General features: G+C 46.8%; 3 protein-coding genes across 5 annotated transcripts in view; 1 reads left to right on the top strand and 2 right to left on the bottom strand.

The window, feature by feature from the left end:
* Positions 1 to 253: 253 nt before the first annotated feature.
* Positions 254 to 8,414, bottom strand: LOC125743071 (probable ATP-dependent RNA helicase DDX5). Its single transcript, XM_049015711.1, has 13 exons — positions 7,721 to 8,414; positions 6,873 to 7,038; positions 6,616 to 6,712; positions 6,401 to 6,534; positions 6,206 to 6,271; positions 5,981 to 6,122; positions 5,365 to 5,525; positions 5,091 to 5,263; positions 3,021 to 3,131; positions 2,884 to 2,945; positions 2,748 to 2,807; positions 1,163 to 1,384; positions 254 to 897 (listed from the first exon to the last, which is right to left on the bottom strand). Exons 1-13 carry the CDS (start codon positions 7,759 to 7,761, stop codon positions 488 to 490), a joined length of 1,845 nt encoding a protein of 614 aa, XP_048871668.1. The 5' UTR covers positions 7,762 to 8,414; the 3' UTR covers positions 254 to 487.
* Positions 8,415 to 9,299: 885 nt separating this feature from the next.
* On the top strand, positions 9,300 to 21,280 carry LOC125743069 (centrosomal protein of 95 kDa-like). Of its 2 annotated transcripts, none has more exons than XM_049015708.1 (22): positions 9,300 to 9,454; positions 10,451 to 10,579; positions 10,930 to 11,037; positions 11,158 to 11,271; positions 12,055 to 12,145; positions 12,785 to 12,885; positions 13,230 to 13,307; positions 13,407 to 13,633; positions 14,891 to 14,963; positions 15,353 to 15,405; positions 15,864 to 16,030; positions 16,101 to 16,233; positions 16,477 to 16,591; positions 17,060 to 17,226; positions 17,427 to 17,519; positions 18,623 to 18,779; positions 19,579 to 19,742; positions 19,856 to 19,930; positions 20,015 to 20,167; positions 20,249 to 20,395; positions 20,496 to 20,567; positions 20,636 to 21,280. In XM_049015708.1, exons 1-22 carry the CDS (start codon positions 9,433 to 9,435, stop codon positions 20,810 to 20,812), a joined length of 2,616 nt encoding a protein of 871 aa, XP_048871665.1. In that variant the 5' UTR covers positions 9,300 to 9,432; the 3' UTR covers positions 20,813 to 21,280. The 2 variants fall into 2 exon arrangements, with proteins under 2 accessions (XP_048871665.1, XP_048871664.1); XM_049015707.1 differs by having other exon boundaries at positions 18,620 to 18,779.
* An 88-nt stretch (positions 21,281 to 21,368) lies between these two features.
* Positions 21,369 to 27,565, bottom strand: part of LOC125743070 (E3 ubiquitin-protein ligase SMURF2) — a 43,325-nt gene continuing 37,128 nt past the window's right edge. For both annotated transcript variants that reach the window (XM_049015709.1, XM_049015710.1), the window contains exons 13-20: positions 27,158 to 27,261; positions 26,665 to 26,779; positions 26,240 to 26,418; positions 25,496 to 25,633; positions 25,160 to 25,280; positions 24,848 to 25,049; positions 24,092 to 24,167; positions 21,369 to 23,945 (exon numbers count right to left, since the gene is read on the bottom strand). In XM_049015709.1, the coding sequence (XP_048871666.1) occupies positions 23,846 to 23,945; positions 24,092 to 24,167; positions 24,848 to 25,049; positions 25,160 to 25,280; positions 25,496 to 25,633; positions 26,240 to 26,418; positions 26,665 to 26,779; positions 27,158 to 27,261 (1,035 nt within the window). In that variant the 3' untranslated portion in view covers positions 21,369 to 23,845. The remainder of the gene's footprint in view (positions 23,946 to 24,091; positions 24,168 to 24,847; positions 25,050 to 25,159; positions 25,281 to 25,495; positions 25,634 to 26,239; positions 26,419 to 26,664; positions 26,780 to 27,157; positions 27,262 to 27,565) is intronic.

The raw sequence follows: 27,565 nt of genomic DNA, 5'->3' as shown, positions 1-27,565 counted from the left end.
TCCACCCAGAAGCATCGTTAGACTTCGTAACATCATCTTGCGGATTTGAAGATGAATCCAAAATGTATTGTGTTCCTTATAATCGTTGCCATAATTTGGGTTATGTGCGACGACGTCCATTTATATTTTTGACAATATATTTTATTATCCGGTTCTATCATGTTTTTAAATCACGTGATTAGCGACGTTTTGCTGCATACCTGTAACTGAGCGTCAGCCATTACCTATTAATTGAATCACACAAACCATACCGTAGTTTTTGTCTTTTATTCAATTTGACAAGCCATGCACTGCCTTCTTTTAAGAGTAACATAACTTATACACATTCAAATCATTTGCATTACCTACAAGAAAAAAAAGTTATGATTAACTCAGACACCAATAGGAACGGTTTCAAGTTCAGAGTCATTTCAACCCTGTTGTGGAAAAGAAATACAGTGAAATAACTGTACTTAAAATAATTTATCACTGTAGGTCTTGTGCATTTTTACTGTGGAAAAGTTGGGGGCATAGGATATGGTACCATGGGGGGTGGCGGCTGCTGAGGCTGCTGTGGGTTGTATGGAAACGGTGGGTGGCTTATGCCGTTCTGGGCAGGCCCCTGGTTTCCTCCAAACTGCTGGTTCTGGAAGTTTGGATTACCAAACCCACCAGCAGGGGGTGCAGTACCAAAGTTGGACTGTCCGTTATTAACGTAACCATTTCCAAAACCACTGCTGCTGGCGGAGGTGGTGGTAGTAGTGTCATAACTACCTGCTCCATAGGTTCCATTCTGGATCTTTGTGCCAAAACTCCTGTCATTATCTTTATCCCTAAAGCCACCAAAATCTCGCCTGCCACCGGAATACCTATCACGGCGGTCATCCTTATAAGTACCTCGTCCCCCCCTTGAACGACCTGAAAAAGAAGAAAACATCGCTTAGAATGATAACACACTGCAACAAGCAATGGCTCAACCGTCCTGTATCCGAGTACTTGGCAAGTTATACATCGAAACAATTTATGATCCATACATAGGGATTCATCATTCGGGCTTCTGCTGGTCAGAAAGTCTTTTGAATTGCTAGGTCTTAAACTAAGGCATGCACAGAAAAATGATTTCTTTCTCAAGGCAAAACTCGTATATTTACAGATTAGCCAGTTACCATCAACGACAATTTACCTCCTCTGTCTTCTGCCATTTGGATGAGCTTAGGGTTGATAGCCTGATTGGCTTCACGGAGCACAGAGATGAGGTCGTTTGCCTGTTTCATGTTGCCAGGCGTAAAGAAGGTGTAGGCCGTGCCCGTTTTTTGACTACGGGCAGTTCTTCCAATGCGGTGGATATAGTCCTCAGAGGAGTTAGGGTAGTCATAATTGATGACAAATTTCACATCTTCCACATCTGTAAAGTGTTGCAGTGTGGCAAAAGGAGCGTACGAGGTTTTGCACACCACAACAGCCAGACCAAAAACACCACATTAGCAAGATCACAACGTAAAAGAAGAAAAAGCAGGAGACACTTCGGGCTGCAAAGAACTTTGTTATTACAAATAAAACATTCCAAATCCATGGGAATACTACTGTGGGAAGAGAAAAACGATGCACACTCCATTCCCTTCAGCCAAAAGATCAAAAAAATTAAAAATGTCCTAATGCATCCACCCTCCCTTATAAAAACAAAGGACTGGTTTTAAAAACCTTACCACAAAGGAGTATGCATTCACTAGTCCTTTCCCAATGCAGCGAACTCCCCAATAGTTGTCAAGTGACATCCAGGTGCTTCTACGCAGTAGGGCCACTATGTGCACTGTTGTCTCCTCATGTGCCAATATACGACCTCTCATTGGGAAAGGCTTTGAAGGTCCTTTCCTCAAACACTCATAAGAAACTTGCTATAAAGGCCACACTGCATGTCTTGCCAAGACCATATAGACCAGCTCTAGTCTGGGGGGGACCCATAAGAAGAAAAAAAAATAAAAAATAGGTCCAAGCCAACCCCGAACTACACAAAAAGCATCCCCCCACGTGATTCGTCTAGGCAAGATCTTCCCAGAAGCCAGTGTTCACTTGAGAAAAAGTCTCTCATTGGCAGGTCTCGACATGACTTAAAAACACAGGCGAGGGAGGAACTTGAATTTGGTAGAAGCTTCTAGATTTCCCACTTCTTACTAGATGTCCCACCGTCACTAGATGTGCCAGTTCAATTTTGATACTGAGGTGTGTTGAAACTGCTCTCTCCATAGCAAGAACACAAGGTTTCCACCCTTTTCTTTCTGTAAACTATGCACCATTTAGCGACACCCATGCTTTGACAAGTTTGCAAGAGAGAAACATCCAATTCTCAAACTGACTTGCCATACATTGTTCTACAACAGGAATGCAAGGCAAGGTCACAAGCACAAAGCCATGTTTGAGTTGGAGCAGAGCTGGGTGAATGGCATCTCAGGTAAATCCATAGACAGAGAACAGATGGTATTAGAGCAAGGCTTAGCCACACTGCCTTTTGAAGATTACTGGCACACAATGCTGAACTCAGCCTTTCACCTCTCTACCCGACTGGGTGGCAGCCAGTCGGTCACTTCCAATAGTCCTCCATCCCCCTCTCGAGGCCTGGGACTTGTCATGCCTAGGCCCTGCCACAAAGACTGCACCTTTAGGTGAGGAAAAACTCAGAAAATGCACAGAAGTTAAAGAAAGCAATACACTTTCTTTAATGTAAAACATTTTAAGAAGTGGATCAAAAGGGAATCATAAAGGGTACTAACCTAAACCTCTGGAGGCCACATCTGTTGCAATGAGTATGGGTGCCTTCCCAAACTTGAATTCTGAAAAGAGGAAAACCTTCAACAGACTGGTCTCCAAGTAAGGCGTGTAAAATTTACAAATATTAATGCAATATACCATTCAGAACCCAATCTCTCTCCTGTTGACTCTTATCTCCATGGATACCCATTGCTGGCCAACTGCAAAGAAAAAATAATAAATGAAAAACCTCCAAACTTAAATGAAGTTCCAAAAGAACACCACAAGATACCAACCCATCTCTTCTCATTCTCCTTGTCAGATCATCACAACGTCTCTTGGTCTCAACGAAGATAATGGTCTTGTTTTCCTTTTCACTCATGATTTCTTCAAGCAGCCGAAGGAGTCTTATAGGAGAAATGAGCACGTCACTTCCTTTGCAAACTTTACAGCCAGAATGAAATTCTACCCGTGTACATATGTGAGCAGAGTTGTCTTAATGGGTAGGGAAGCGCACTTGTAATTGAAAGATTGCCCGAATCCCCGAACAGGGGCGCGTTTCCCAGACGACGGAAACTGGCATTAACGATGCATAGTACTATGGTAGTTCAAACTAACCAACATCCGAAGTACAACTGTGTCCCAAAACCCTGGTACCACAGTAGTTTGAACCACGTTAGTTTGTTGAGACTACCGCAGTTCGAACTACAATGGTTCCAACGCTGATTGGTCAGACTCACGGCGAGTCATGCGCAAAAACTAACAAACTTTATAATATCAATGGTCTAACTTTCACAGCTGGTCGTGTACAAAAACTCGAACTGTGTAATATAATAATAATCACACACACATATATACACACACACACACGTCAAATTTATTGTGTCAATCACATAACACCAATAATATGAAAAACTCAAAAATAGCAATAGTGGCAAAATAATGAAACGCGTTGTGTTTCAATCACACTACGAACACTTACAAGTTCCTCATCCGACATTGTCGCTTACAGAATATTAGTGGCTGACTGGGATAGACAGGTGTGTGTGTGTAATATCCAAACATCACAGACGTCATTCCCCGAGTACAAATGCATGAATTCCTATCTGACCGCTGTAGTGTCATTCTACTCTTCCATTATGGCAATTACACCTGTCAGTGAATAAGGAGTACTTCATCAAAGTGCTGTACTCTCTTCTAAGGCGACTGTCGTCCCTCTAAAGTTATGTGCGTAATGAAGAAACTACACAACACCCAATGGTCTGCATAGGACTATAAATACACACATGTACACATACAAGGGATAATGATTTATTAATTATTATTGGGTTCCCTTTTCTTAATGTTTATTATTTCTCCTTTTTTTTTTTACTATATGTGGCAAAGTGTACCATATAGCAAAATGACCACTAGGTACACAACATCCGTTACCAAGCAATACACACTAACTGCATATGCAGGGTGGGCAATCTTATCCAGAAAGGGCTGGTGTGTTTGCAGGTTTTTCTTGGGATAACCGTTCGACCAGTTGTTCAAACCCACATGCGCGAACTTTTCATCGGAGTTGCAGCAAAAAGCTGCATGCTTAACGGCCCTTTCTGGATAAAATTAGCCACCTCAGTACTAATACAATATTTTGTAGTCTGAGAATTCTCCCTATTGCTCACTACAGAGTTACCGTACTTATGGCCAGAGACCCACTAAACAATTACGTTTCAAACAACATTTTCAGACAACTTCACATTATATGTGATCGTAGAGCTAAATTATTCCTTATTAGGCATTGAAGGTTATTAAAATTTCTTACTTACACGGTGACTATGCCCTTCTTAGACTGCATTTTCCACAATCGTGAATGTATTTACCCAGAAGTAAGCTTCCAACTACAGCTCGAGACCTGCAGTTTGAACTACACAACTTAACAGTGTTTGTGAACATTTGATTGAACTATGGTTTTGGGAAACATCTGCGTCATCTACCGATGCATCGTACTATGCAAGTTCAGTGTCGTTACCTCCGTAGTTCAAACTATGGTTTCGGGAAACACCTGCACCGTACTTACATAGTGCAAACCACACAAGTTGCTAACATAGTTAGTAACTATGGTTTTTTTAAATGCACCCCAGCAAGGCAACGCTGAGGTACCCTGAGTAAGGTCTCGCACCCAAGCACTGCTCCGCGGGCACTGAATTAGCTCCCCCCTGCTATAGCATAATGTCACATAAGGGTTAAATGCAGAGGACACATTTCGTTGTGCGCTGTGTACTGTGGTGTGTCACCAATGATCACCAAATTCGAAAATTCTTATACTGCTCGACTTAGGTGTTTTTTTTCCCACCACTGGATCTAGCAGTGATGGAACTTACTTGTCGTCCTTCTCGCCATCGTTGCACACGTCCACAATCTGAAGGATGTTGTGGTTGGCACTCAGCTGCAGAGCCCCCACATTAATCTGCACATACTCCTTCAGGAAGTCCTCAGCCAACTGGCGCACCTCCTTGGGCCATGTGGCACTCCACATGAGGGTCTGCCTGTCAGGCTTTATATGAGAAAAGCTAATGAACACCACTCTTAATAAAACTGTTGGTTTAAAGGTACTAAAAGGTACTGGAAAGCCTTAAACATCACTTAAAAACCTACCCTGATCTGGTCCACGATTTTTCGGATCTGTGGCTCAAATCCCATGTCAAGCATTCGGTCAGCTTCATCGAGGACCAGATAAGTGCATCGGCGTAAATTTGTCTTCCCAGCTTCAAGGAAATCGATAAGCCTTCCAGGCGTTGCGATGCAGATCTCAACACCTGTAAAACAATGACCCAGGTTTACACCATCCAAGTGGCATCCTACTGCAGCTACAGGGCACTTGTACATACAGCCAACGTTGGGTAATTTAGGTCCAGAGAGTAAAAGTCCAGACTGGGATTTTGTTTCAACCAACCAGTTCAATACTCTGTGACTTTATTCTCAGCTGGTTGGTTGAAACAAAATACCGGTTTGGACTTTTACTCTCTGGACCTGAATTATCCACTTCTGCATACAGCAGTTTAGGACAGGGGTGTCCAACTCCAGTCCAGGGGGGCCAGAGCCCTGCACATCTTTGGGTTTCCCCTCATTTAGCACAGCTGATTCAACTCCTTGTGCTAATTACCACACAGCTCTTGAGCTGAATCATTTATGGTGGAACAGGGAAAGTACTAATTTAACAGGGCTCTGGCCCCCCAGGACTGGAGTTGGGCACCCCTGACCTAGGACGTACCTCTTTCGAGATCCCGGATCTGTGGTCCTTTGGGCGCCCCCCCATAAATGCAAGTGGACTTCAAGCGCGAAGCTCGTCCGTACTCAGCGGCGACTTGCTGTACCTGCTGCGCCAGCTCACGGGTAGGGGCAAGCACCAAACACTGGAAGATAGGGGCGCAGTGCATCCAGTGCCCATTTCAGGCAAAATTAGGGCATTTTTAGTAGGCCACTGTTAAATACTCACAATCGGGCCATCACCAGGCTCCAGGAATGGCTGGTGATTAATATGCACAATTGCTGGCAGGAGATACTGCAAAGATAGCAAAGAGAAAAGACGTTTCAGATGAATTTCAAACACACTTGTAAGATCACAGCAAAGGCACAATAAAGGTAATACTCGTTTTTATACAAAGACAGGCTTAGTGGCACAATTACTTACCGAAAGTGTTTTTCCAGATCCAGTCTGTGCAATACCAACCATGTCCTTTCCACTCAAGGCCAAGGGCCAGCCCTGGGCTTGGATGGGGGTGGGTTCTGTAAAGTTCTGTTTGGTAATCACATCCATGACGTAATCTGGAGGGAAGGGGAGAGCATATGTTGTAGGCAGTTGTGAAACTAGGGCGGCCTAATGACTTTACATGTATAAATACTAACTGGGAAAATTGGCCTCATGGAACTTCATTATGGGGTTCGGACAGTCTCTGCCCTTAACTGTAACTTCTTTGCTTCTCCTGTATTGCTCAATTTCTTGCTGTAAGGCAGAAACAGGCATCATTGGCTCGCTCCTCCAAGCTGGAGCCAAGCCTTTGCACATGGTTAAAACAATAAAGCTTCTTTGACCGCACAAAAGAAGCCATTGTGCAGACCAGCACCAGCAAGGGCATCCATTGAAGCAACAGGACAACACTCACCGCTGTCCGCCGCGCGACATCGGGATGCTCCTTATAAAAATTTTTCTCAAATTTAGGAAGCTCGTCCAGATTCCAGTGTTTCTTGCGTAGCCTTTCACCTGGGTTGCCAAACTTCCCCGGAGGAGGACCACAGCGGCTACCGCCAAAACGAGGTGCACCTCCATAGCTGTGATAAAAGGAGGGGACAAGGAACACCGATCCATTTCCACGACTTATTACACGAGACCGTTATTCTTCCCAGCCTTTCAGTTAGGCATAAACTGAGGGGGGGGTGATTAAGCAAAGTCACGTACTTGACGCGCAAGCAAGCATAGCAGATGGGAAGGTGTAAGGCAGGGCTTCTCTGTACTGAATGTGGTGGTAATATACAGTAACATGACATTATTATATGCCTACGACCCTGGATTCCTCCAGTCCTGCGTCATATTTTAAGCCGCTGCCATTTTAATTCAGACCAGCGTAAGAACAAAGAAAAACCGGCCGGCATTTTGTATTCATTAAGGTTTATCAGACACCCCGAGACGAGGAGTCAAATTGCCTAATTAAACATGTTAGCTGAATAGTAAGGAAAAGTGCTTCGTTTCAGTTACGTGCATCAACTGTTTAAATAAAGATTTAGGTTCTCGCCCATTTTAAGAATCAATTTAATCATTATAATATATTTTTTAGAAAGTCACCCTGGTGGAAGAGTTAAGATGGATACGGCTAAATGACGCACGGACAACTACACGTACCAAACCAATTCGAATAAATATATTCCAGGCACATACCTACAGCTCACAAGCAACCGGCTTTTACATCACTCGGCAGCAATTATCTATCTAACAAACCAAATTTTCACAATTTACCTTCTGTCTCGGCCTCGATCTCTGTCGGAAAATCCAGGCATGTCGTAAAATAAAGCGACAATGAACTGTGTAGGAAATGTCAACGGGCACAACTTTTTATCTTGCTGACAAAGGCGAGGAAAATGCCGGTTTCCTTTTCGGGAAAAGCTAGTTTATATTTCAGCAGAAAGCCTCACGAGACACCGGCAGGTGTATCCTTCCGCATGCGGACGGGACTACTTTCAGACGCCGAGTAAAGGGGCAACTGCAAGTTCGCTGGTTTATGCGGCACGAAGTTGGCAGGAAAAACTCTCGCTTCTGGGGCGTTGCTATCATGTAGGAGGCGTGCATGAATTTGTACTAAATAATATGTATTAATGGTGGTTTACTGTGCAGTAAAGTAATATGCTGATCTGAAACAGAAAAAACGAGTTTCTCTGTATAGATAAGTAAAAAATACTATAAATAGATCCTCGAGAACAGCCATTAAATATTGACCTAGGGAAGTCGTCAGTTCTTTCTCTAACTTATGTGGCAAAACACGAACTTCATGAGGTATGTACAAAATACAGCTTTGGCATAAAGCGTTTGATGAAGAACGGCAGAAAATCCTCCACAAAATAGTTCAGTAGCAGTCGTTAGGTCACTTGGTATAGCTAAATATGTTACATTTTTTTGTAATATTTAATATACGAGTTTTAGGTATGATCAGTCATAAATCAAAATACTTTATTCTGCGAACAAATAAATAAACTGGCCCAGCTAAAGGACAGCATGACAGATATTCGTCAAACTAATAATATTATTATGACTTTTGCCAAAACTAAAATAAAATACTGTGGCTCATACACTTATCCGGCAACCAACGGAAGGTGCAACCTGAAGCTTCCGTGTAACGGGTTTACTTTTCTTGCTGTTTACAAAATAATGTATATTAATTACTCCAGTAAGGTGTCTAACTGTAAAATCTATAAATTAATTTTTATTGAATATATGCTACTTACCAAATGTACTGGATATGTAACTTTAGCGGTTACACAGCAACACAATCTATCACCATGTATCATAAATATTTATTTTAATATTACTGTTAATTTCCAGTAAATCTTATGTACAATGACCTATGCTGAACTGTCATTGTCCCAAAACGTCGAGTCGAACTTCAGTCGTGTTTGTTTCATATAAATAAATAATTCTGGTACAAAAATATACCACAGCCACGCGACAAACAAACATTACATGTGTTTCGTCCACTGTTCACTGTTTCGAAATACAATGCACTCTTTACAGCCCAGTCACAAGGGACTATTTTCCAAAAACACGGCGCATAATACCCACAGATGCACCTTTAGGCGCTTCCTTCACGGGCGCATGACGTCACCCATTTAAACCAGACAAGCATTTTGAACAACCGCTTGATAATCGCGGACGTCAATGCTGGCATCAAGCGGACCTAGTGATATTCTGTGCGCGTGGCCGTAGAACGCCTGCGTGACTTATTAGGTTCATGACTGTTAGGGAAGAAAAGCAAGAAAATTCAGTTACACGATTTCCGGGAAGATGGAGGAGGGGTTGTTCATGCAGCCAATCAGAAACGATTTCCTGTTTTAACGTGCCAACTGGGGTCGGGAGGAACCCTGACGTCAACTCGCTATCCTGGGGCGAAGTACCGCTGCTCTCAGCGACCGAACTGGCTAAGTTAGTGTTCCCGCTGGAGCCAGGTAAACACATTCATGGGAAGCCAAGAGGAGAGAGGTTAGTACCATCATCACTGAATTATGCGATGTCTGTGGAGCCGTATGCAGTCCATGGCTGTAGTTTATTTGATTTTGATGAATTAATAGCTGTATAACATCCAGGTTGCTTCACCTAAGTCAGTACTTCATCCCTGAAGAAATACACCGAACCGGTTGTCGTATCTGTTGGTTATGTTTACTAGTTGATAGTTCTGGTCACTTGCTCCGTAGTTAACGACAGCCATAGTCGACTGCCTACTTTTAGCTGGATGCGCACAAGGTCGATAGTGATAGTTGTCTGCTTAGTTGAATCACACGGAATGCGGTTCATAGCGTCCCCAGTAAACAAAGACACGCCGGGAGCCCCTGGGTGTTAATGAGTTTGCTGGCATCCGCTCTACGATTAACTCTCCGGGGTGGAAATAGTGTAACTTTGGGATTTTAGTCATTATGGGTTTTCGCTTTAATCGCTGATTGTATTATCTATTGCCGTTTCCCGATTCCCATAAGGCTGCCTGCCCCCCAGTAACGTAATGGCATGTGTGTTGTGGCGCTGTCACGGAACGCGCAAGAGTTGCCCTTGAACCTTTTGATAACGCCCTGGTCGATGCTGTGACAGGCTTCACCCCTGCCCGTTACTAGAGCGGCTCCGATTCTGGCGCCTGTTTTCACGGCTGAGAGCGCCAACTGGGCGGCGCCGCCTGGCCGCGCACGGCGGGCTCGCAGTGAATGAAGGGAGGGCTAACTGCGGTCCGCTGGCGTCGTCGCTTCTTTGCCCATGACTGGCTAGTCACTCCTTCCCTTTTCGGCTAGCTACGCTGTTTGAAAAGGGAGCCGGGGCAGGTATCGGATGCTGCACATGACTGATATGCTGGGGTCGATCGACTGCAGAGTGGCATCTCAAAACCTGTTATCTTGCTATGCGCACTTCTCTCTGTTCTATGATACCTGAACTCTGTTAGCACAATAACATTTAATATTTACATTTCGTAACGGTGATGCATTTCTTTCGCAGACTGGGTGGACGTGGCCAATGATCTCCTCAGCAAATGTCACATCAGCCTGAGGCTGGCGAAGGTGACGGACTGCGGCGCAGGTGTCTTTGTAGCCCTTTATCAAGCAATATTAGGGGAAAAGGTTCCAGGTAATTACACGCACATTATTACTATATTTATCATGTTTAAATACTTGCAACTCGTTTCAAATGCAGCTCGCTTTAAGATTCCAGTCATTGTTATAATTAATTTTAATTTACACTTGTCACAGGATTTTATGCTGAACAGGAAACACGTGACCTTTTATTAAGATTTTTTTTTCCGCGTTGTAATTATATAGTAAGAATTGTCAAGTGACCGTTTTTGGGTAACCTCTTCCACTTTGGAATTCACCGTGCCTGTTGAAACACAGCTGCCCCTTTTAAGACGTGTGAGAGTGACTGTTGTAAATCCCGGTGAAAGTAGACCTAGCTATTTTGCTAAATGGTTCCGTCTGCAGACTACATTGCCGTACCAAGGAGTCAGGAGGATGACGTTCACAACGTGCAGTCTGTGATTGACTCTCTGGCTTTGGACTACCTCCAGATAAGCTTGTCTCACATCACAGGTGAGCTGCCCGTTCCTTTGCTGGTGTCCACGCTGGCAGTTTTCGTTTTACTGGGCGTTCAGACTCTCGTCACCAGGTGGCCTAAGGACCAGGATTCAGACTGGTTTATCTTTCTTAAAGGTGAAAATGTTGTGAGAGGGGACAAAGAATCCATAAAGAATCTGCTGGAAATTTTTGATGGCCTGCTGGAATATCTTACTGAGCAAGTAAGCGAAGAGGAATTAGCAGATGAAGGTACTGCCCGTCTGCTCATCTCGACTTATTGGTGCTTTTTTACAGCTTCTCCTTTAATTCGGTATTAATTTCTGGTGCCGAAACCCAGTAAGCTGTCGCCCGTTTCCTGCTGAGGTGCCATGTTTTTAGACGCCAGGGCTTGCATGGATGCCGGTTGAAAGATTTTCTTTGGATGAAGTCATCCCAGCACTCAGTGGACACAGCATGTTTTTGCTGGCTGTTAGGTGACAAAGAGCATTGGCATGTGTGCCTGACAAGACCGGTAGTGTTAAATGCTTTCTTCAGTGGAATGGTTGCATTTTTTATTACACCGTCTATGAAAAGCCTCAAAGTCCCTTTAATCTGCAGCTGTTTATAGGGTTCAAAATTTTTTTTTTCTGATTGTAGTATAACGCAATTGGGAGATAAAGTCAGACTTAATTTACCACTGTTCTGATGAAAACTATGCTGCGGATGCCATATGTGGATTTGCAGTGAAGTTTAAAAACTTCCTATGTGGGCGTCGCTTTGCCTCGACGTTAGTAAATATCCCCAGGAGTTGGCAGTGTTCTAGAATAGTCCTGGAAACGGTGGAGTCTGTTTAGCTTTGGTGGCAGGGTGGATGGACCCTTGGTGATCTCCATAATTGGATTTTGCTGTTTTGAGGCCAACGGCAGCGCTGCTTTTCATCTTCCAGATCACCCTACACCCCTGGCCATTCACATCCATGTGTGTTTTCTTTCTTTGGGTCCCTGTCCCTGGCCTCTCAGACGTTCAGTGGTCCCCTTTTCTCTCGGCCTCCAGGTGAGCCGGACCACACGTCCAGTAGGGTGGGGACATCCACCGAGCGGCAGCTGGAGCAGCTGGAACGCCTGTCTCAGACGTCAAGCGTGCCGTACGTGTGACTGCTCTCTCTCCCCGCCTTTCTGTGACGAGTGACTGCAGCGATGACAGTGTGGGGTTAATTATTGAGGACGTGTCCCCTCCCAGGGCAGGGCTGACTGCTTTAGGGCGATGTGCTTACCAGTGTATAACAAGCATCACGGGGGCTGGGTTCCTTGTGGACATCACACATTCACCCATTGAATGGTCACAGTTTTGTCTAGAGTTTTGTGCTGTGCGAATCAATATATTTCTGTTTTACATACTGATATTTACTTTAACTGCTTGGTGGATTTTCACTGTTTACCGAGAATGTTCTCCAGGAAACTTTAGGGCAGTTTAAAAACAGCTGGCATAATTAGCGGCCCAGACTGGTTTTGCATCTTTCAGCCACCAGTGTTGCTCCCACATGACTTATTCATATGCTGGATACTGTAACTGAGTCGACACAGTTTTGACTAGTCGGACATGTTTTTGTTTATATGTATATATGGCATTCAGCTGCCATGGCGACAGTTAAGGCACAGGGTGTTCAAATTCTATGGAATGGCTGTACGGTTTCAAATTAAGCCCTGAGAGAGAGCAGTGTGTGTCTGTGATCAGCGGTGCTGCTGCTCCGCCCATTGATGTGCCGCCTTTCTCCGATTTGTAGGTCCACCACCTATTCCAGCAAACACTCGGACGGCTCGGAGTCGACCGCCGAGCTCATCCGCCTGGGAGACTCCGCTCGCACGTTCATGGCCAGTCAGGAAGGTCAGTTGGTCCGGGACCCCAGTGGGTGGCCTTGTCGCCCGGTGATGCGTGCACGGCTGTGGGAACGTCCCCTTTATGTTGGGCCTGGCCTGCCGAAGCAGGCCTGACGAACTCATCTTCCCCAGTGCTTTTCTCTCCTGTTTTGATGGTTGTGTAAGGCTTTGTACAGAAATGTCTGTGAACAAGCACTCTGGAAAATTGTTTGAAACTCGTGTGTGTGTGTGTGTGTGTGTGTGTGTGTGTGTGTGTGTGTGTGTGTGTGTCTGTCTTCTCTTCAGAGATGTGCATCGGTCCATCTGTTGTCAGCAGCAGAAGACATTTAAGGACCGTGTGCTCTTTTACAGAAAGGATCAATGGCGTCCATCATGCAGACAGTTCCTGGTCCAGGCTGGAGGTGGAAGCACCTCAGGACAGAGTGCAAGGTGAGCTCGATTGGGATACAGCTGTTAATCAGTTTTTATGGTGATCAGAAGGTCAGGGCCCCATGTCACAGTCTAACCCCAGTGCCCATCTTCTGGCAGAACTGGCCAGTTTGCCTGTAGGGCTGGTTTCCACCGGCGCCTCCTTTCCCGACGACTCCTCTCCACTGAAGGAGCCCCTGCATTCGGCCGTCGCCCTGCAGCCCCCTTACCAGACCACCCCTCGCCGCCTGGATCGGCTGGCCCACTCCGGTACTCCGTCTCCAGCCAGCATGCCCAGCCAGAGAGGGGCCGAGGAAGAGGATGAGGAGCACCCCGCCGTCTCTGCTGTAAGTTCCTCATCAGCCTCCTAATGCCACGCAGACTATTTTTTGTTTGTTTTTTTTAACTTTGGTACAAAATGAAGACAGAGCCGGTCGATGTTTCATGAGGTGATGAGCGAAACATCATGGGATGTCACGGCAATAGATGCAGCTCTTGTCAGGTAAACTCCCAGTAAGAAGTAATAAACAAGTCCTTGAAAAATGCCGTGCTGACGTTGACAGACGAGTTGCGGATTAAGGCAGCGTGCCTTCCCGCTACCCCGTGTCCTTCCCGCTACCCCGTGTCCTTCCCGCTACCCCGTGTCCTTCCCGCTACCCCGTGTCCTTCCCGCTACCCCGTGTCCTTCCCGCTACCCCGTGTCCTTCCCGCTACCCCGTGTCCTTCCCGCTACCCCGTGTCCTTCCCGCTACCCCGTGTCCTTCCCGCTACCCCGTGTCCCTCCCGCTACCCCGTGTCCCTCCCGCTACCCCGTGTCCCTCCCGCTACCCCGTGTCCTTCCCGCTACCCCGTGTCCTTCCCGCTACCCCCGTGTCCTTCCCGCTACCCCGTGTCCTTCCCGCTACCCCGTGTCCCTCCCGCGTGCTTTAATCCCCTGACGCGATGCTCGTATCGCCAGCCCACATTCAGTTTAAGACGTTTGGGAAAACAGCTGCCATATTGCCAGAGATTAGTTAAAAAGAAAAGCATAAAAGCAAAATGAGAACCGAAACGATTTTATTCCTCTTTTCTCCATCTGATTTTTTTAAATTCAGTGACGCATTACTTCTCAGGAAGGTTACTGTGGAGCAGTCCTAGTGCCGAAATCTCAGTACAGTTATTAAGAGTAATTTCCCAGAAATCCAACCTCTTTCAGTAAAAACCTTTATGTATGTTTTTTTTTCCACTAATGGAGAGAGTTTCCCTATTACCTACTGTGTCCCCTAAGAGATGCAGGTACAGTGGGTTCTGTGTTGTATTAAATTTGCTTTAATATTATGCCCCGAGTAAGTAGTCGCACGTTTCTGTGGGTGGTTATTTCCATATTTATTACAGTATATCTTGACTTCAGGCCTCTCTATGATGACTGCAGTATGTTTGCCATTAAATAATTATGAGAGAATGATGCATAATGCAGAGTAAATTATTATTCTGTTATACATCATCCCCCCTCTTCCTGGTGGCATGGCCTGCAGGTCCTGGGTGGGTGGGGGGGGGGGGAGCATTTTTCACTGTCTGTGTATGTGTGACACTCTGACCTTCCTGTCACCTCCCCATGCCCACAGAGATGCCAGCCCCCTGGGTCTCAGCCTGACAGCCTTCCTGCGAATGGGATTCCCTGTCCCCGACTGTCCCCCGGTGAGTGTGTGCAGTGGCCCATGGGGGTGACATCCTTCAGGGACGATGACAAAGATTCAATTCAGACCATAATAGCCGACTTTCTTTGGTGTAGTTCAGAAAAATGGTAATGCGATGAGGTCATCTTTTCAAAGGGCGCTGGCATCGCCGGACGCCGTGTGCAGCCCCCCTTAATTTATTGCAGTATTTTGCATTTGTCAATGTGCCCTTGTGTATTTTATGTTTAATCCCTTACTGGTTTCTTGGCACAAACATACAGAAACATACATTTTAAATGCATAATACATTAATTCCTTTATTATTATTGTTGTTGTTTTATACATGTATTTTTAATAATGCACTCATTTGAAGCTGCCCTGTTGTCTGACTGGATTTAATTGTCTCTCCAGATCGGAGCGAGGCCAGGAGAGGCAGCGCAGGGGTGGGCGAGGAGCTGCCTGAGGTAAGGCCCCTCCACCCTGGAAGTGTTGCATTTTCATAGAAATGGATATAGAAATGATAGAAAACTAGAGCTTCAGAAAAATGAGAGGACAGGCTGTGAAAAGTAAATGGTATCTATCTTAAACAGATGGGAGTTATGCGTTGGCTCAGCAAGTCAGGCCTCTTTGGCCGTGACTGGATGGTCGCTGGTTTGAATCCCATCCTCCGCAGAATAGTCACATGTCCGTTGGGCCTTTGAGCAAGTCCCTTAACCCCCCTGAAATGCTCAATGGGTGTCAGATAAATGGCTGCTGATTCATTCTGACCTTCACTCTCAGCTGTATGTGTGTCTGTGTATATATGTCTCAGAGAAGAGCATGATGGGATATGCAGCTATACTTCAGCAAATGGCAAACATAGCATCATTCATAAAGTGAGTTGGTAACCCTAAATACCACGTGTTGTCCTGTCTTCCCGCAGGCTTCTAGGCTCGGGCCCAGGAGAGTACTGTTTCAAAGCCAGCCTGCAGTCGTCCCGATGACGCTGGCTGATGTGACTGGAATGAGCGACAGCAAGGCGGGCACCAAGCCGCGAACCTCACCCCCGCGGCAGCATCCCAAGGGCCGTCCGCGCCGGACTCCTCTCAGGTGAGCGTGCCCCACTGCCGTCCCACGGCCTGCAGCCGCGAGCCGCGCTCATAGTGCCGCTCATTTGCAGCAAAACGCCCACGGAGGCTGAGGAGGAGCTGGGCGAGCCGTTGTCCCAGCGCACGCGCCGCAACCGCGAAGCGGAGCACGAGCTGCACCAGATGTCCGAGAAGCTGGCGCGGCGTCTGCAGGAGCTCGACTCGGTGAGTCTGCGTCTGCGTCTGCCATGTCGCCCGCGTCACTTGCTGCTGAAATGTGTCACCTGACCATGAACGGGGCAGGGCCCAGACTTCGAACTTCGGCCAATAAACGTTCACGTGGTGCCAATCCCGTCTTCCGAATTCTGATGGTAAATAGCCAAATGAGGTACACCGGGCACAGGGAGTGAGTGTGTATTACAGGTGGACTTTCCTGATGCCCGGAACGGCCCGCTTGTGTCTCCGCAGATGCTGAAAAGAGCCCTGGGGGAGTCCCTGCACACTAGTGGCACCAGGGAAGAGGACAAGCAGTCCCATCACAGCGACAGTGTCATGGAGTGCCGAGGGGCCCAGAGGCACAGCGGTCAGGACGACGTGCCGCTCCTTATCCCCAGGGCTGCTTTTAGCTCCATTTCTCATATGTAACCAATTAAGACCTTATTATAACCTAGCAGAGTGGTCACTGTGTTCCTCCACCTTGCCCAAGCTGCCTTATAGACTTTCCTCAGTCTGCCCCATGTGGGAGGCTGATTCTCAGGGATGCCCATCTTTGGTTAAAGCCCTGTACCCAGGCAAAATCAGGGGCCCCAGCTGGCAAAAAAGTCACAATCATGCCAGTCTGGGGCCCCGAGAGGAGTTAATCTGCCCCTGCTTATTTAGGATGTTTTGCATTTATTTTTGTAGTAATGCTACATCCTGTAAAATCCTCTTCATGCCTTAGCTGCACGTTACCATGTGACTGTAGTTCTGTGAATGATTCTGGCAGATTTAGGTAAATATTTGAATCTGTATGAGTGTTTCTCGATCTCACCCGTCTTCTCAAATCTCACAGATACAGCATCCACCCCAAAGTCACCCCGCGCACGCTCACTCTCCCCGTCGCCCCCACCGGAGCAGCATGTCCTGGAGGTCCCACTAGAGGGCGCACTTGCCAAAGACTTACAGCAGTACGGGTCTGAAGTGCGTGAGCCGGAGCCACAGAGCCAGCGGCTTGGCAAGGTGAGGGGAAGGGCTGTCCATTGTTCACGGGCTTCTGTGGGTGGCATTATGATGACATCAGCACAGCAGCGTGTCCTTGTTGGTGTTTTTCCCTTTGATAATGGTCGTAAGAATTTGGTGGGTCTTGACCAGGCAGTCAGTCACACTTTGACAAGCATGTCCAATGCTCCATAAGTGCTGATCAGATCATTTTGCTGTAGGTGGTAGAAAGTGGCCATGAAGAAGAGCTGAAGCAGTTTGAGGAGAGGAAGAGGGCGGATATCGAGGAGACCCGGGGGCAGGCCCAGGAGGCGGTGAGGGGAACCGCGGGCAGCTTTAATTGGCTGGTTTATGGCCACATTTCTGGCCCATTTTTATGGTGCAAACATTCCATAAGCTGACTGATTCCCAAAGTAATCAAACCTTACAGTAGGGAGAAGGGTCACCGTCTGCATGTGCTCCCTGAAAAATAAACCCACCGCCCTTTACGTTTGCTGGCACAGTGCTGTACTGCTACAGGAGCCGTAGACAAGCCTCTGGAGTCGACGGTGTATTTCAGTTCATGACTCGCTGAAATCATAAAAACAAAACAAAAACACTGACTAAATCTGCAATCTGTCGTCTTTTTACATTGACTTCCGTCAATTGTCGGAGGTATTAAAGATTTTAAAATTAGGTAAAATCAGTGTCACCTTTCTTTGTTTTACCTGCATCAGGGGCGTTAAGTGCCGCCCTCACCTGAAGATCGCTATTCGCCCTATAAATAGCCGCATTACCATGTATTCAAATCGCATTCGCATGGTAATTAGATAAACAACGCAATGGTGAAATGTGATCCAGATACATCCCCATCAGCGCTATAAAAGGGGGGGGGTGTGGCCAGGTGTCAATGGCTCATGCAGACACATGAAAGTTGCTACATATTCAATTAAACGAGCCCAGAAATAGTGACATGAGTTTGGTTTTTCATATTTATTTATCCAACTGAATGTTGCAGCTACACCATTTAGTCATCTTCATGTAGCCAAGACTTTGGTGATCAGATATCTGGCATCAAAACAAACTGCCCCCATTACTCACTATGTACTTTTATAATGTTTCTGCAAGTGTTCCAAACTGCATTTTGCAATGTCTGTACTTGTCAAATTACAAACTTCACATAAATCTAACATTTACAATAATTTATTTATTTATAATTTATTTGCCATGAATTAAGTTTATGATATTGAATGAAATGTGTGACCATGCCCCAGTCAGTGAGAGTGTGATCCCTTCCCCTAGACCCCAGAGGGTTAAGCTTTCCCTACAGAGAACTTTATCAGTTCCTGACACAGTCTTACAACCCATTACCATTCTTTTGGTTTGTCTTCAGGCCCATGTTTTAATGCTTGTTTTTAACCCGTCGTTCGTCCAGCAGGAGAGAGCTTACCGGGAGGCCATACTGCAAGAGGTCCCCCACCCCAGAAAACCATCGCGCACGTACAGCCCCAAAGTGACTCCGCAGCACCGGACAGCCAGGGCGCGTCACTCAACCCATGGCAGAGGGAGAGGGCTTCCTCTGAAAGCTGCCCCCAGTAAGACCTTGTGTTCAGGGGGTAAAGTCAGGAGTACAAAAATGAGGTGAAAGAGTAACCTTTAAATACTGTGGTACCATGGAACAGGAATTTAATTCGTTCCATAAGGCTGGAAAAGTTGAGATTTGGTTGAGGTAAATGAAATGAATCTATTGCAGTCCCGATTATCTATTTAAACCTGTCTGCCTATCTAACCAATGAAACAACAACTAACTAACTAACTAATGAACAATCGATATAAAACACACATGAAATGGCACAGATGCAGGGGTCATTGTCTGGAAGGGGAGGCGCATCTCGGTCCGTGTGAGTTTTAGCGGCTCTGTTTTATTTTATTGTATGTGGCTAGTGATGTGGTTAGATTTTTCTTGCTGACGTGTTCAATTCAGACCTCGAACAGGTCTCGACCCACACAAGTTTTAGCAGGAACAGCCGAGTTCTAAGACTTTGGTCGAAGGTACGCGTTGAAAAAAATTCATCCGAGTTGGTCGAGTTAAGAGGCGTTTGACTTCCAAGGTTCTCTTACATCCATAAGATCATTATGGCAAATCGGTTCCATTTCGGGGCCTTGCGGCTTTTAGCAAAAAGAGACTAGGAATTTGTTGAGAGAATAACTTCCAATCAGGATTCGTCTATCAGGAGTCGTCTTTCACCTCATTGGAGGAGGAGTTAATGTTTAATGTTAATGTGCTGATAAATGTGCTGTCAAGCACCAGTTACTGTTGTGGGAAAAGCTGTCTGACATTTGGTTTTCAGCAGCCTTATCTCATACGTGATGGATCTACCCTGTGTGTATCAGTGAAGGTAAAGGAGAATGACCTGCTGCCTGTCCTCCTGGAGGAGCTTCCCCACCTCCAGCTCTCCCCACATACCCTTGCTCGCATGTGGAAGCAGCAAATGAAGCAGGTGGATCGGCTGGCCCCTCAGCCGGACCATCGAAGTCGCAATAAACAAGCTAACCAGGTGGGGGCGCTCTGCATGCTGTGATCAACATGTTTTGGTCCTTCCAGTCTCTTCAGGCCTCTGTGACTGTCGTATGTATGTCTGACTGGACCTATGCTGTGCTCCTCTTGTAGATAGAGGAGGCGCAAAGGAGGCATGACCTGTTGGTGGAGATCATCCGCAAGGAGCAGGAGCACAACCAGCGGCTGGTGAGTGCCCAGGCCCGACGTCCTCTGTGCTCTGCTGTGCTCGCCCTCACCCATGTCCTCCCCACCTGACTCCCACGGCCCCAGCGCGACTTCAAGGAGCGCATCCAGCAGCAGAAATCGGCCCAGAACAAGCTGCGGGAGCAGAGGCAGCAGGTGGCTCGTGCCAGGAAGTATCACAACGATTACCACGTGCAGTTCCGCGCCCGCCTGATGAGGGCCCGCTCGCGGGAGGAGAGGGTGAGTGCTGGCGGAGCTGCTGGGAAGGGTGGGCCAGCCGCCTTCATCCCAGGGTGATCATCTGTGCCGTGGTCCATGCAGATGTTCAAGCAGATCTTGGAGGAGGGCCTAGAGCTACAGAAGGCGCAGCTGAGAGAACAGCGGGCTCACGCCAAGGAGCAGCGGCAGGAGCACCAGCGGCGGCACCGAGACGAGCTGGCGTCCATGGAGAACTACTACAAGGACCAGGTAGCTGGAGCTGAAGGCCATGCCAACATCTGCAGGCTTTCTTTGAAGTCTGTGGTTATTCCATGTCGAGATCCTGTTCCCACTGCTATTCCAATTCCAGTTTTCACTGTTGGCTGAAACTCTCGCACAAGAGCGACATGAGATCCAGGTGCGGAAGAAGGCCCAGGAAAAGGCAAGTATTCTGTCCCGCATATTTACCGCTAGGTGCCCCCCCCCGCTCACATAATGTGGTACCCGCAGGCTCTTCAGAAGATGAGGCGAGAGTTGCGAGCCAAGATGGAGCGTGAGATCGGCGAGCTACAGAAGATCATCATCCAGAACGACGACGACACCTTCTTCCGGGAGCTCGAGGTCGAGCGACTCCAGGAGCGGCTGCAGATGACCTCATTCCAGTACCGGACCGGCCACCGGACCTGAGGAGTGGGGGGCTGAACCCTGGCGCACCCATCCCTCTGCTGCTAGATGCCATGTGACACTTCTTATGGTTTTGGGACATTTTTTTGTGTACAGTTTGCACTTTTCTGCAGTTTTTGATAACACTGTTAAGTGACCAGTAAGTGAACTTCTAACTCTACCCACAAAGTATGAAAAAAAATATAACTTCATACTTGGTTTTTACATCACTGTCATAAGTGACTTAAGATTGCAGACAGCAAGATGATAGGTTTTTTTAAATTATTTATTAAACTGAACCGCTCCATTCTGCTGTGCTTTTTGATCAGCAGGGGGTGCTAATTTTCACTCCAGCAAGCATCCAGCCTGTCACTCAGTTGGAAGGATTTAAGGTTGTAATATTTATTTGCTCTGGAACCTTTGTGAATAAGGCTCGTTTTTACATGCTGCATTTTCGAACCTCATAAAAATTTAGCGATCACCTCTCTCCAACTACAATTTTCCCTTATTCAAAGAGGCCCCACACTTTCACTCCAGCTATTTAAGTAAATATTTGGAATAAGGACAAAGACACACAGGATTATGAAACATTATGCTGTGAGGTGCAAACAGCATAGAGTTTATTGCTCATCTTCTGCATGGATACAAGTAATTTTCTAATATTTCTTTTTATATACAGGTGCAAGTTTAAGCTCACATAGGTTAGTGTGACGCTACACACACTGATAAATGCAAACGATGGAAATGAAAGGCTAAACGCGGGAGCTTTGAGTGGCGAATTTAATCAGACGATACTTTAAAATTAAAGTTAAGATAATAGTGTGTTACGTACAACAGATTGCACCAGTCGGCGATAAAGAGATACACTCCTGCCTGTGGGGCAGGATACGAGAAGCGAGACTGCAGTTCCAGACCGGCTCCTGGTACGAGTAACTAACAGTGGGCCTCCTCATGTCCAACTTTAATCTTGAGGCTTCAGACTATGAGTAATTAATACACAGTAATGTAGTGAGAGACACTAAATTGGAAGCAGTGTGTACACTGGACACAGGTATGACTGGTTATAAAACAGCTCAATCCATAAACTATTTGGTATTAGTTGGAAGTTGCTAAATCATTTAGAGCAACCTACGTCTGCATGTATTTGCACAGCTTTTTTTTTTGCATTTTTTTAAAATTTAAATTAGATAAATTAAAGGTTCTGTTATCTGCCTATGAACAATATTTCCACACTGTACAAAGCACCATCTCAGGATTCTCAAATTTTCCAAAGGCTAAATATTGAAAATGTCACATGCACACAAAGGGTCTGCCTGCTTTGTGTGCATGCAAACGTTAAGAACAGTCCGTGGCCATAGAGTCCGGCAGCTTCAAAAGATCGAACACAAATTTACAGAGGAAAAAAAAGAATAAATACAGTTTCTAAAAAATCCATTTATGCAGAACGTGAAGGGGTGCTGCCAAGGTCCATGACATTAAATCTTAACTTCGGCCCACCCGACTCCAAGGATATTTAACAGGAAAAAGTGTGTCTGCTCCCTCTCTTAAAGGGGCAGGGTCACAGGTCAGACTACACAACGGCAAACTCCATATTTGTGTAAGACACCTTTCAGTGAGAATAATATATATATATTTTTTTCTTTCTTTTTTATCAGCTTTAAGTGTTCAAAATAATGGGGAAAAAATCACCTGAGAATGTGGCGCAATTGGTGTGACCCTTGTGTAGAGAACAGCAAAAACAAGCCATACACAAAATATATATTTATACATACATACTCAAAATTACAGGTATATATTTCCAATGCAGTATGGTTGGAGCAGAATGTGGTATGTCATTTGAAATTACTAAGACAAAAGCACCTCCCACCCCCCGAGTTTGTAAAGTGCGCTTTAGTTTCCTGTCTTCTGACGCAGACATTGTGGTTTTAAACACTGGAATCTTCCTCTCTTCTGTGACCATCAGCACGTCTTGGCTGCTTAGAATCGCACACTTGTTTCTTCCCAAACAGATGTCGGTCTTCAGGATGGAATTGTGTGGCTTGGCAGTGCGCTGCTGGATCAGTGGTATCTACCGAGAAAAGCACTCTCATCCCTGCTCGTCGGGACCAGTCGAGGGGATCCGCCCAACGAGCTTCATTTATACCGCAGCTCTGAGCTGTCAATGAAGCTGAGGAGTGTTATGGCACCAGGGGGCAGTGTGGGAAGATAGCGGTGTTTTAATCTCTCATATCAGGGCTTTCAGGGTCATCCACCAGGAATCCATGAACTTCATTCAAGCTTAACCATTTCACAAAATAAGTCTATAATTTAAACATTAATACTCTGAACATTTAATTAAAAAAAAAAGGAAATTTCACGAATAAGTTTAAGATTCTGGAAAAATTGGCATGGAAGCGAGTTGTTTGCGTGTGTTTTAAATTTACACGTACTGAAAAATAAGTGAAGCGATTATTTCTGAAGCTAACAGCTAGCTGACCAATTCTGCACATACCGGGGAGGGACGTGGTAGAGGCGGGGGGTAAATGGACTCAGCGGGGCGGGGGCTTACAGGACGTGTCACACACCAAGCCGAGGTCTGAAGATTGTACCCTCAACCCCTACCCCCAGAACCACCTCGCCACGAGGAACCCGTTTCCCAGCAGACTTGGCCAGACGCTGTGTCCTCCTACTAAAGGGACTTTCTTACTAGTAGTCTTGTGCTGTCACCTCCCCCGCACCACGCTGCTTTGCTTTTGTTAATGTGAAAACACAAGACAGAACAGTGTTTTCAATATAAGCGGACCCCAAAAAAGCCAATTATCAGCCTTCCATGCTGGATACTTGACAAGGAAGTCAGTGAGTCTTTAGCAGCTGAAAACCGAAACGACAGAAGAGAGGAAAGGCAGGGCAGATAGGAGGAGGGGCAGAGTGTACGGGGGCGGGGCAGACTGTACGGGGCAGAGTTTTCACCGCACGGTCGCTGGCCCCTGCCTGCTGGTCCTCACTGAGCTTTTGTGCCATCATTACCGAGAGAGTGGGACTGTGTGCCCCTGCTGTGCCCCCACCCTCTCCCGGCGGTCACTCCACTGCGAAGCCGCACGTCTCCTCAATGGCTGTCAGCAGCTTGTCGTACAGCCGGTCGTAGTGCTCATACGGCGGGATGTCGATCCGGTTAAAGCTGTCGGGGGGGGGGGGGGGGGGAGACATACACAAGTCAACATGCGATTTCATTCGATCTCATTTCTCGTTTGTCCCCCAGAACGGCAGGCTGCATACTGAGGCAGGCCTTCTGCCCAGTGCGTCGCGGGGTTTGGCGGGACTCACCAGGTGTGGGCTTTGGGCAGGTTGTTAGTGCTGGCATCGATCTGGTGGATGGTGAAGAGCCGCGGTCCAGCCGCTCCTGCAAGCCAAAGGCAGACACTGAGTCAGCAGGATTGCCCTCCAAAGGGGGCCTCAGGCTGGATGCATGTGCGGCAAACACACACACATACGGTCCATTTATGAATATTGTGGGGACTGGCCATGCATTTCTATGGTCATAACCCTAATCCCAACACTGACAACCTGAACCCCCATTCAGCCCTAACCTTAACCATAAGTAACCAAACAAAATACAAGACTTTTGGCATATTTAGGTTTTTGATCGCATTACCAGATTTTTATTAAAATGAAGTTTTTACAAGTGGGGACCGAAAAAATGTCCCTACAAGGTAAAAAGTTACAGGTTATCACATTGTAGTAAAATCTGGCCCCCACAATGTGATAAATACAAAAATGCATGCGTGCACACAGCACGTACTGTGTCCAGGGGTGCCGCAGCAGGTATTTTTACAACTGCAGGCATTTTCACCACATGACTTTGTATGTTTTCATTTCAGTCTGGAGTCGCAGCCTTTGAATGCGACTTTCAGCGGCCGCTGGTTCGGACCTGTGTGGAGCCACAGGAGCCACCTGGCAACGGCGTGCGCTTCAGCTCGGGACGTCCCGTCTGGCTGGAATTGGCCCAAAAGCACCAAAGGGGCCGAAAGCCATGGGGCTTAGAGGGGATGGAGGCACAGCCGAGTAACTTGCGGGTGATACCTTGCAAGGCCTTGAAGCCCTGCAGTGGAACGCGGGAAGAGCCAGTGACGAACTGCAGGAGCCGGGCCCGTCGCTCCTCGTCGTAGGACTCCACTGCGCGCCAGAACCACTTGACGATGTTGCTGTCAGGGGTGCAGTGTTTCAGCCTGGTGTTGGCCTTCCAGTCGTTGATGTCGATCTTGCCCAGGCCGCAGATGATAAGCTGGAGGTGGACAGGGGTCAGGTAAGAGAAGGCGGAAGTGGTGAGGGTGATTTCCGAACGATGACACCCCCATGAACGGATTAGCTTCGGGGACGTGACCGCGCCAATACCTCCAGCTCTTTCTCGTCAAAAGACTTGAGGAGGTGCTGTGGGATGACCTCGTTGAAACCCTTCTGGAGGGCTAGGAACTGGGCCTCGATGCCATGCAGGAATCTCCAGTTGACGTACAGCCTACACCGGGTCGAGTTCAGGTCAGTGACAAAGACCAGGTTACGGCAGGAAATGTAGTCGACCATGCACCAAGATCAAGTGTACAAGATCAGCAGTGCTCCCCAGAGAGGAAGGTCATCTAGCTCTTTGCAACATGATGTTAAAAATCCGTCCAACCTAAGAAAAGCCAGAACCCATTTCCCATGGGTGCTGCAGCTTAGGCCAGGTCCACTCACCTGACATACTCCCTCTTGGTGTCCTCCGTGACGGGGACACTCTTGCCATTTGGCTTGAGCTCGTGCTGGATGATCTCCCCGTAGGCGTTGTGCTCCACGCAGAAGGTGTGGTCCAGCACACCAGTGATGTCATTATCCCTGAAGGGAAGGAAAGAGGGGAGGTGTTAGAAAATCACACATGTAGCTGGGAAGCATGGAACGAGCGAGCAGGGAAAAAATTAACCTCAGCACTACTTTAAGCCAAACATAAGCACAGCAGCCAATAATATATAAAGAAATAAGCAAAGAAACAGCAGCATTTAGAGACAGACAGCATACACATATGCAAGAGATACATAGGAGGCAGAAACTTGTATAAAAGTGCTGTGTGCTGTGTGATTAGCTTCTGCTGAGGAGCCCAACAACCTACATTGGCAGCCTATGCTATGCCAACAGCCTACAATAACGGGTTACGCTATGCTAACAGCAATATGCTAAGCTAACAACCTACAATAACAGGTTACGCTATGCTAACAGCAATATGCCAAGCTAACAGCCTACAATAACAGGTTACGCTATGCTAACAGCAATATGCTAAGCTAACAGCCTACAATAACAGGTTACGCTATGCTAACAGCAATATGCTATGCTAACAGCCTACAATAACAGGTTACGCTATGCTAACAGCAATATGCTAAGCTAACAACCTACAATAACAGGTTACAATATGCTAACAGCCTACGCAATGTAACAGTCTAGACTTACAAGATCCAAACCAGGCTTTTGTGCAGGTCTGGGTCCACGGACTCCATGTCATCCAGGGTGATGGGCTTGCCCAGTAGCTGCTTATAAAAGGGCAACGTGAAGCCCCCGTCGATGTAGTGGCCATGGAATACGGCCATTCCCATGATCCGGCCCACAAAGTGGAAATAAGACAAGTGTTCCTGTAGGAGCAGAGGCCAGATGTCAGCGTTGCTCAACTGTAACAGTTCTAGGCACCAGCACCACGGATGCCAGACTCGATGTGACAGCAGCCTTATGTCCTGACATCAAAAACTCATCAGTAACCGAAGTCCACGTCAGACAGGAAAAGCCACATGAAGGTGCAAGAAACATCTCAAGTGGATCTCTCTGGGCTGAGGGACAGCCGTCCAGACACCGGATCCTGTCCGCGCCACAGACACACTCACCGGATTGACCGCGGAGTCGGGGTTGATCTGCAGCGTGTAGATGTCGTCACGGGAGTACTGGAAGAGCCCGTAGTAAGGGTTCAACATCTCATGAGAGAGTAGGTACAGCCACTCCCTACAGACAGACAGTCAGACAGAGAGACTGAATTATTCCTACAGCAGGTACACGAGGGGGGAAAAGCATCTTCATTATGCCGTCCATAAACATCATTCATTTCTTCTTGAGAAAAGGATCATTTTCAAGAGTCAGAATGCTTTAGTAAAAATCCACACCTGAGAAAATATATGGTATTCATCAACATGGCAACTATTTTCCTATTAAACCCCGAACTGACACTCTAGTCCGAATCAAACGTTTTCGCAGAAGTCAGTCTGTTGTAATACTACAGGTTGGCCACAAGGGGAACATTTTCTCTGTACTTTTAATTTTGCACGTCCTGCTGCCCCAGCTGAACCCAGAGCACCTCCCTCCCCGCGATTTTCCAGCCCGTACCTGGCCACCCCGCCGTAATCAAGACCTTCCTCCCCTCTGAACTTCACCATCAGTCGCTTCCACAAATCCTTTGGCCTCATCTTCATCACCTGCCGGTACGACTCCTGTGGGAAGCATTTGGGAGGGGGGGGGTAAGGTCAGCATTTCATAGCCACACATTGAAATGCATCTCTGAAATCAGCCTTCCTGTCACAAGACGGATCCTGGGAAAAACTGGGAAAAAATTACTGGAATGTACCAGCATGATCTCAGCCCAAAGGAGCCATGTCTCTCTTCAGCATGGGAGGGGACACAGATTGGAGGGGGGAAGGGGGTCATTTCCAGTCAACTTCCAACAGAGGGTTATGTTCTGGGCTGCAGTCTCATTAAGGCACTGATAGCATCACTGTGAAGGCCAGCAGGCTACCA

Source organism: Brienomyrus brachyistius, chromosome 5, assembly GCF_023856365.1.
Source record: "Brienomyrus brachyistius isolate T26 chromosome 5, BBRACH_0.4, whole genome shotgun sequence".
Classification (NCBI taxonomy): domain Eukaryota; kingdom Metazoa; phylum Chordata; class Actinopteri; order Osteoglossiformes; family Mormyridae; genus Brienomyrus; species Brienomyrus brachyistius.
This window is presented reverse-complemented; position numbering and strand designations above follow the sequence as displayed.

Bases quoted from the DNA above. Each gene is read 5' to 3' on its own strand.
- LOC125743071 (XM_049015711.1), bottom strand. From the start codon at position 7,761: ATGCCTGGATTTTCCGACAGAGATCGAGGCCGAGACAGAAG. The intron at 6,713-6,872 runs GTGAGTGTTGTC...TCTGCCTTACAG, and splicing joins ATGTCGCGCGGCGGACAGCG to CAAGAAATTGAGCAATACAG. The intron at 2,946-3,020 runs GTTGGTATCTTG...TTTTCTTTGCAG, and splicing joins AGGAGAATGAGAAGAGATGG to TTGGCCAGCAATGGGTATCC.
- LOC125743069 (XM_049015707.1), top strand. From the start codon at position 9,433: ATGGGAAGCCAAGAGGAGAGAG. The intron at 16,031-16,100 runs GTGAGCGTGCCC...GCTCATTTGCAG, and splicing joins CCGCGCCGGACTCCTCTCAG to CAAAACGCCCACGGAGGCTG. The intron at 16,234-16,476 runs GTGAGTCTGCGT...GTGTCTCCGCAG, and splicing joins GTCTGCAGGAGCTCGACTCG to ATGCTGAAAAGAGCCCTGGG.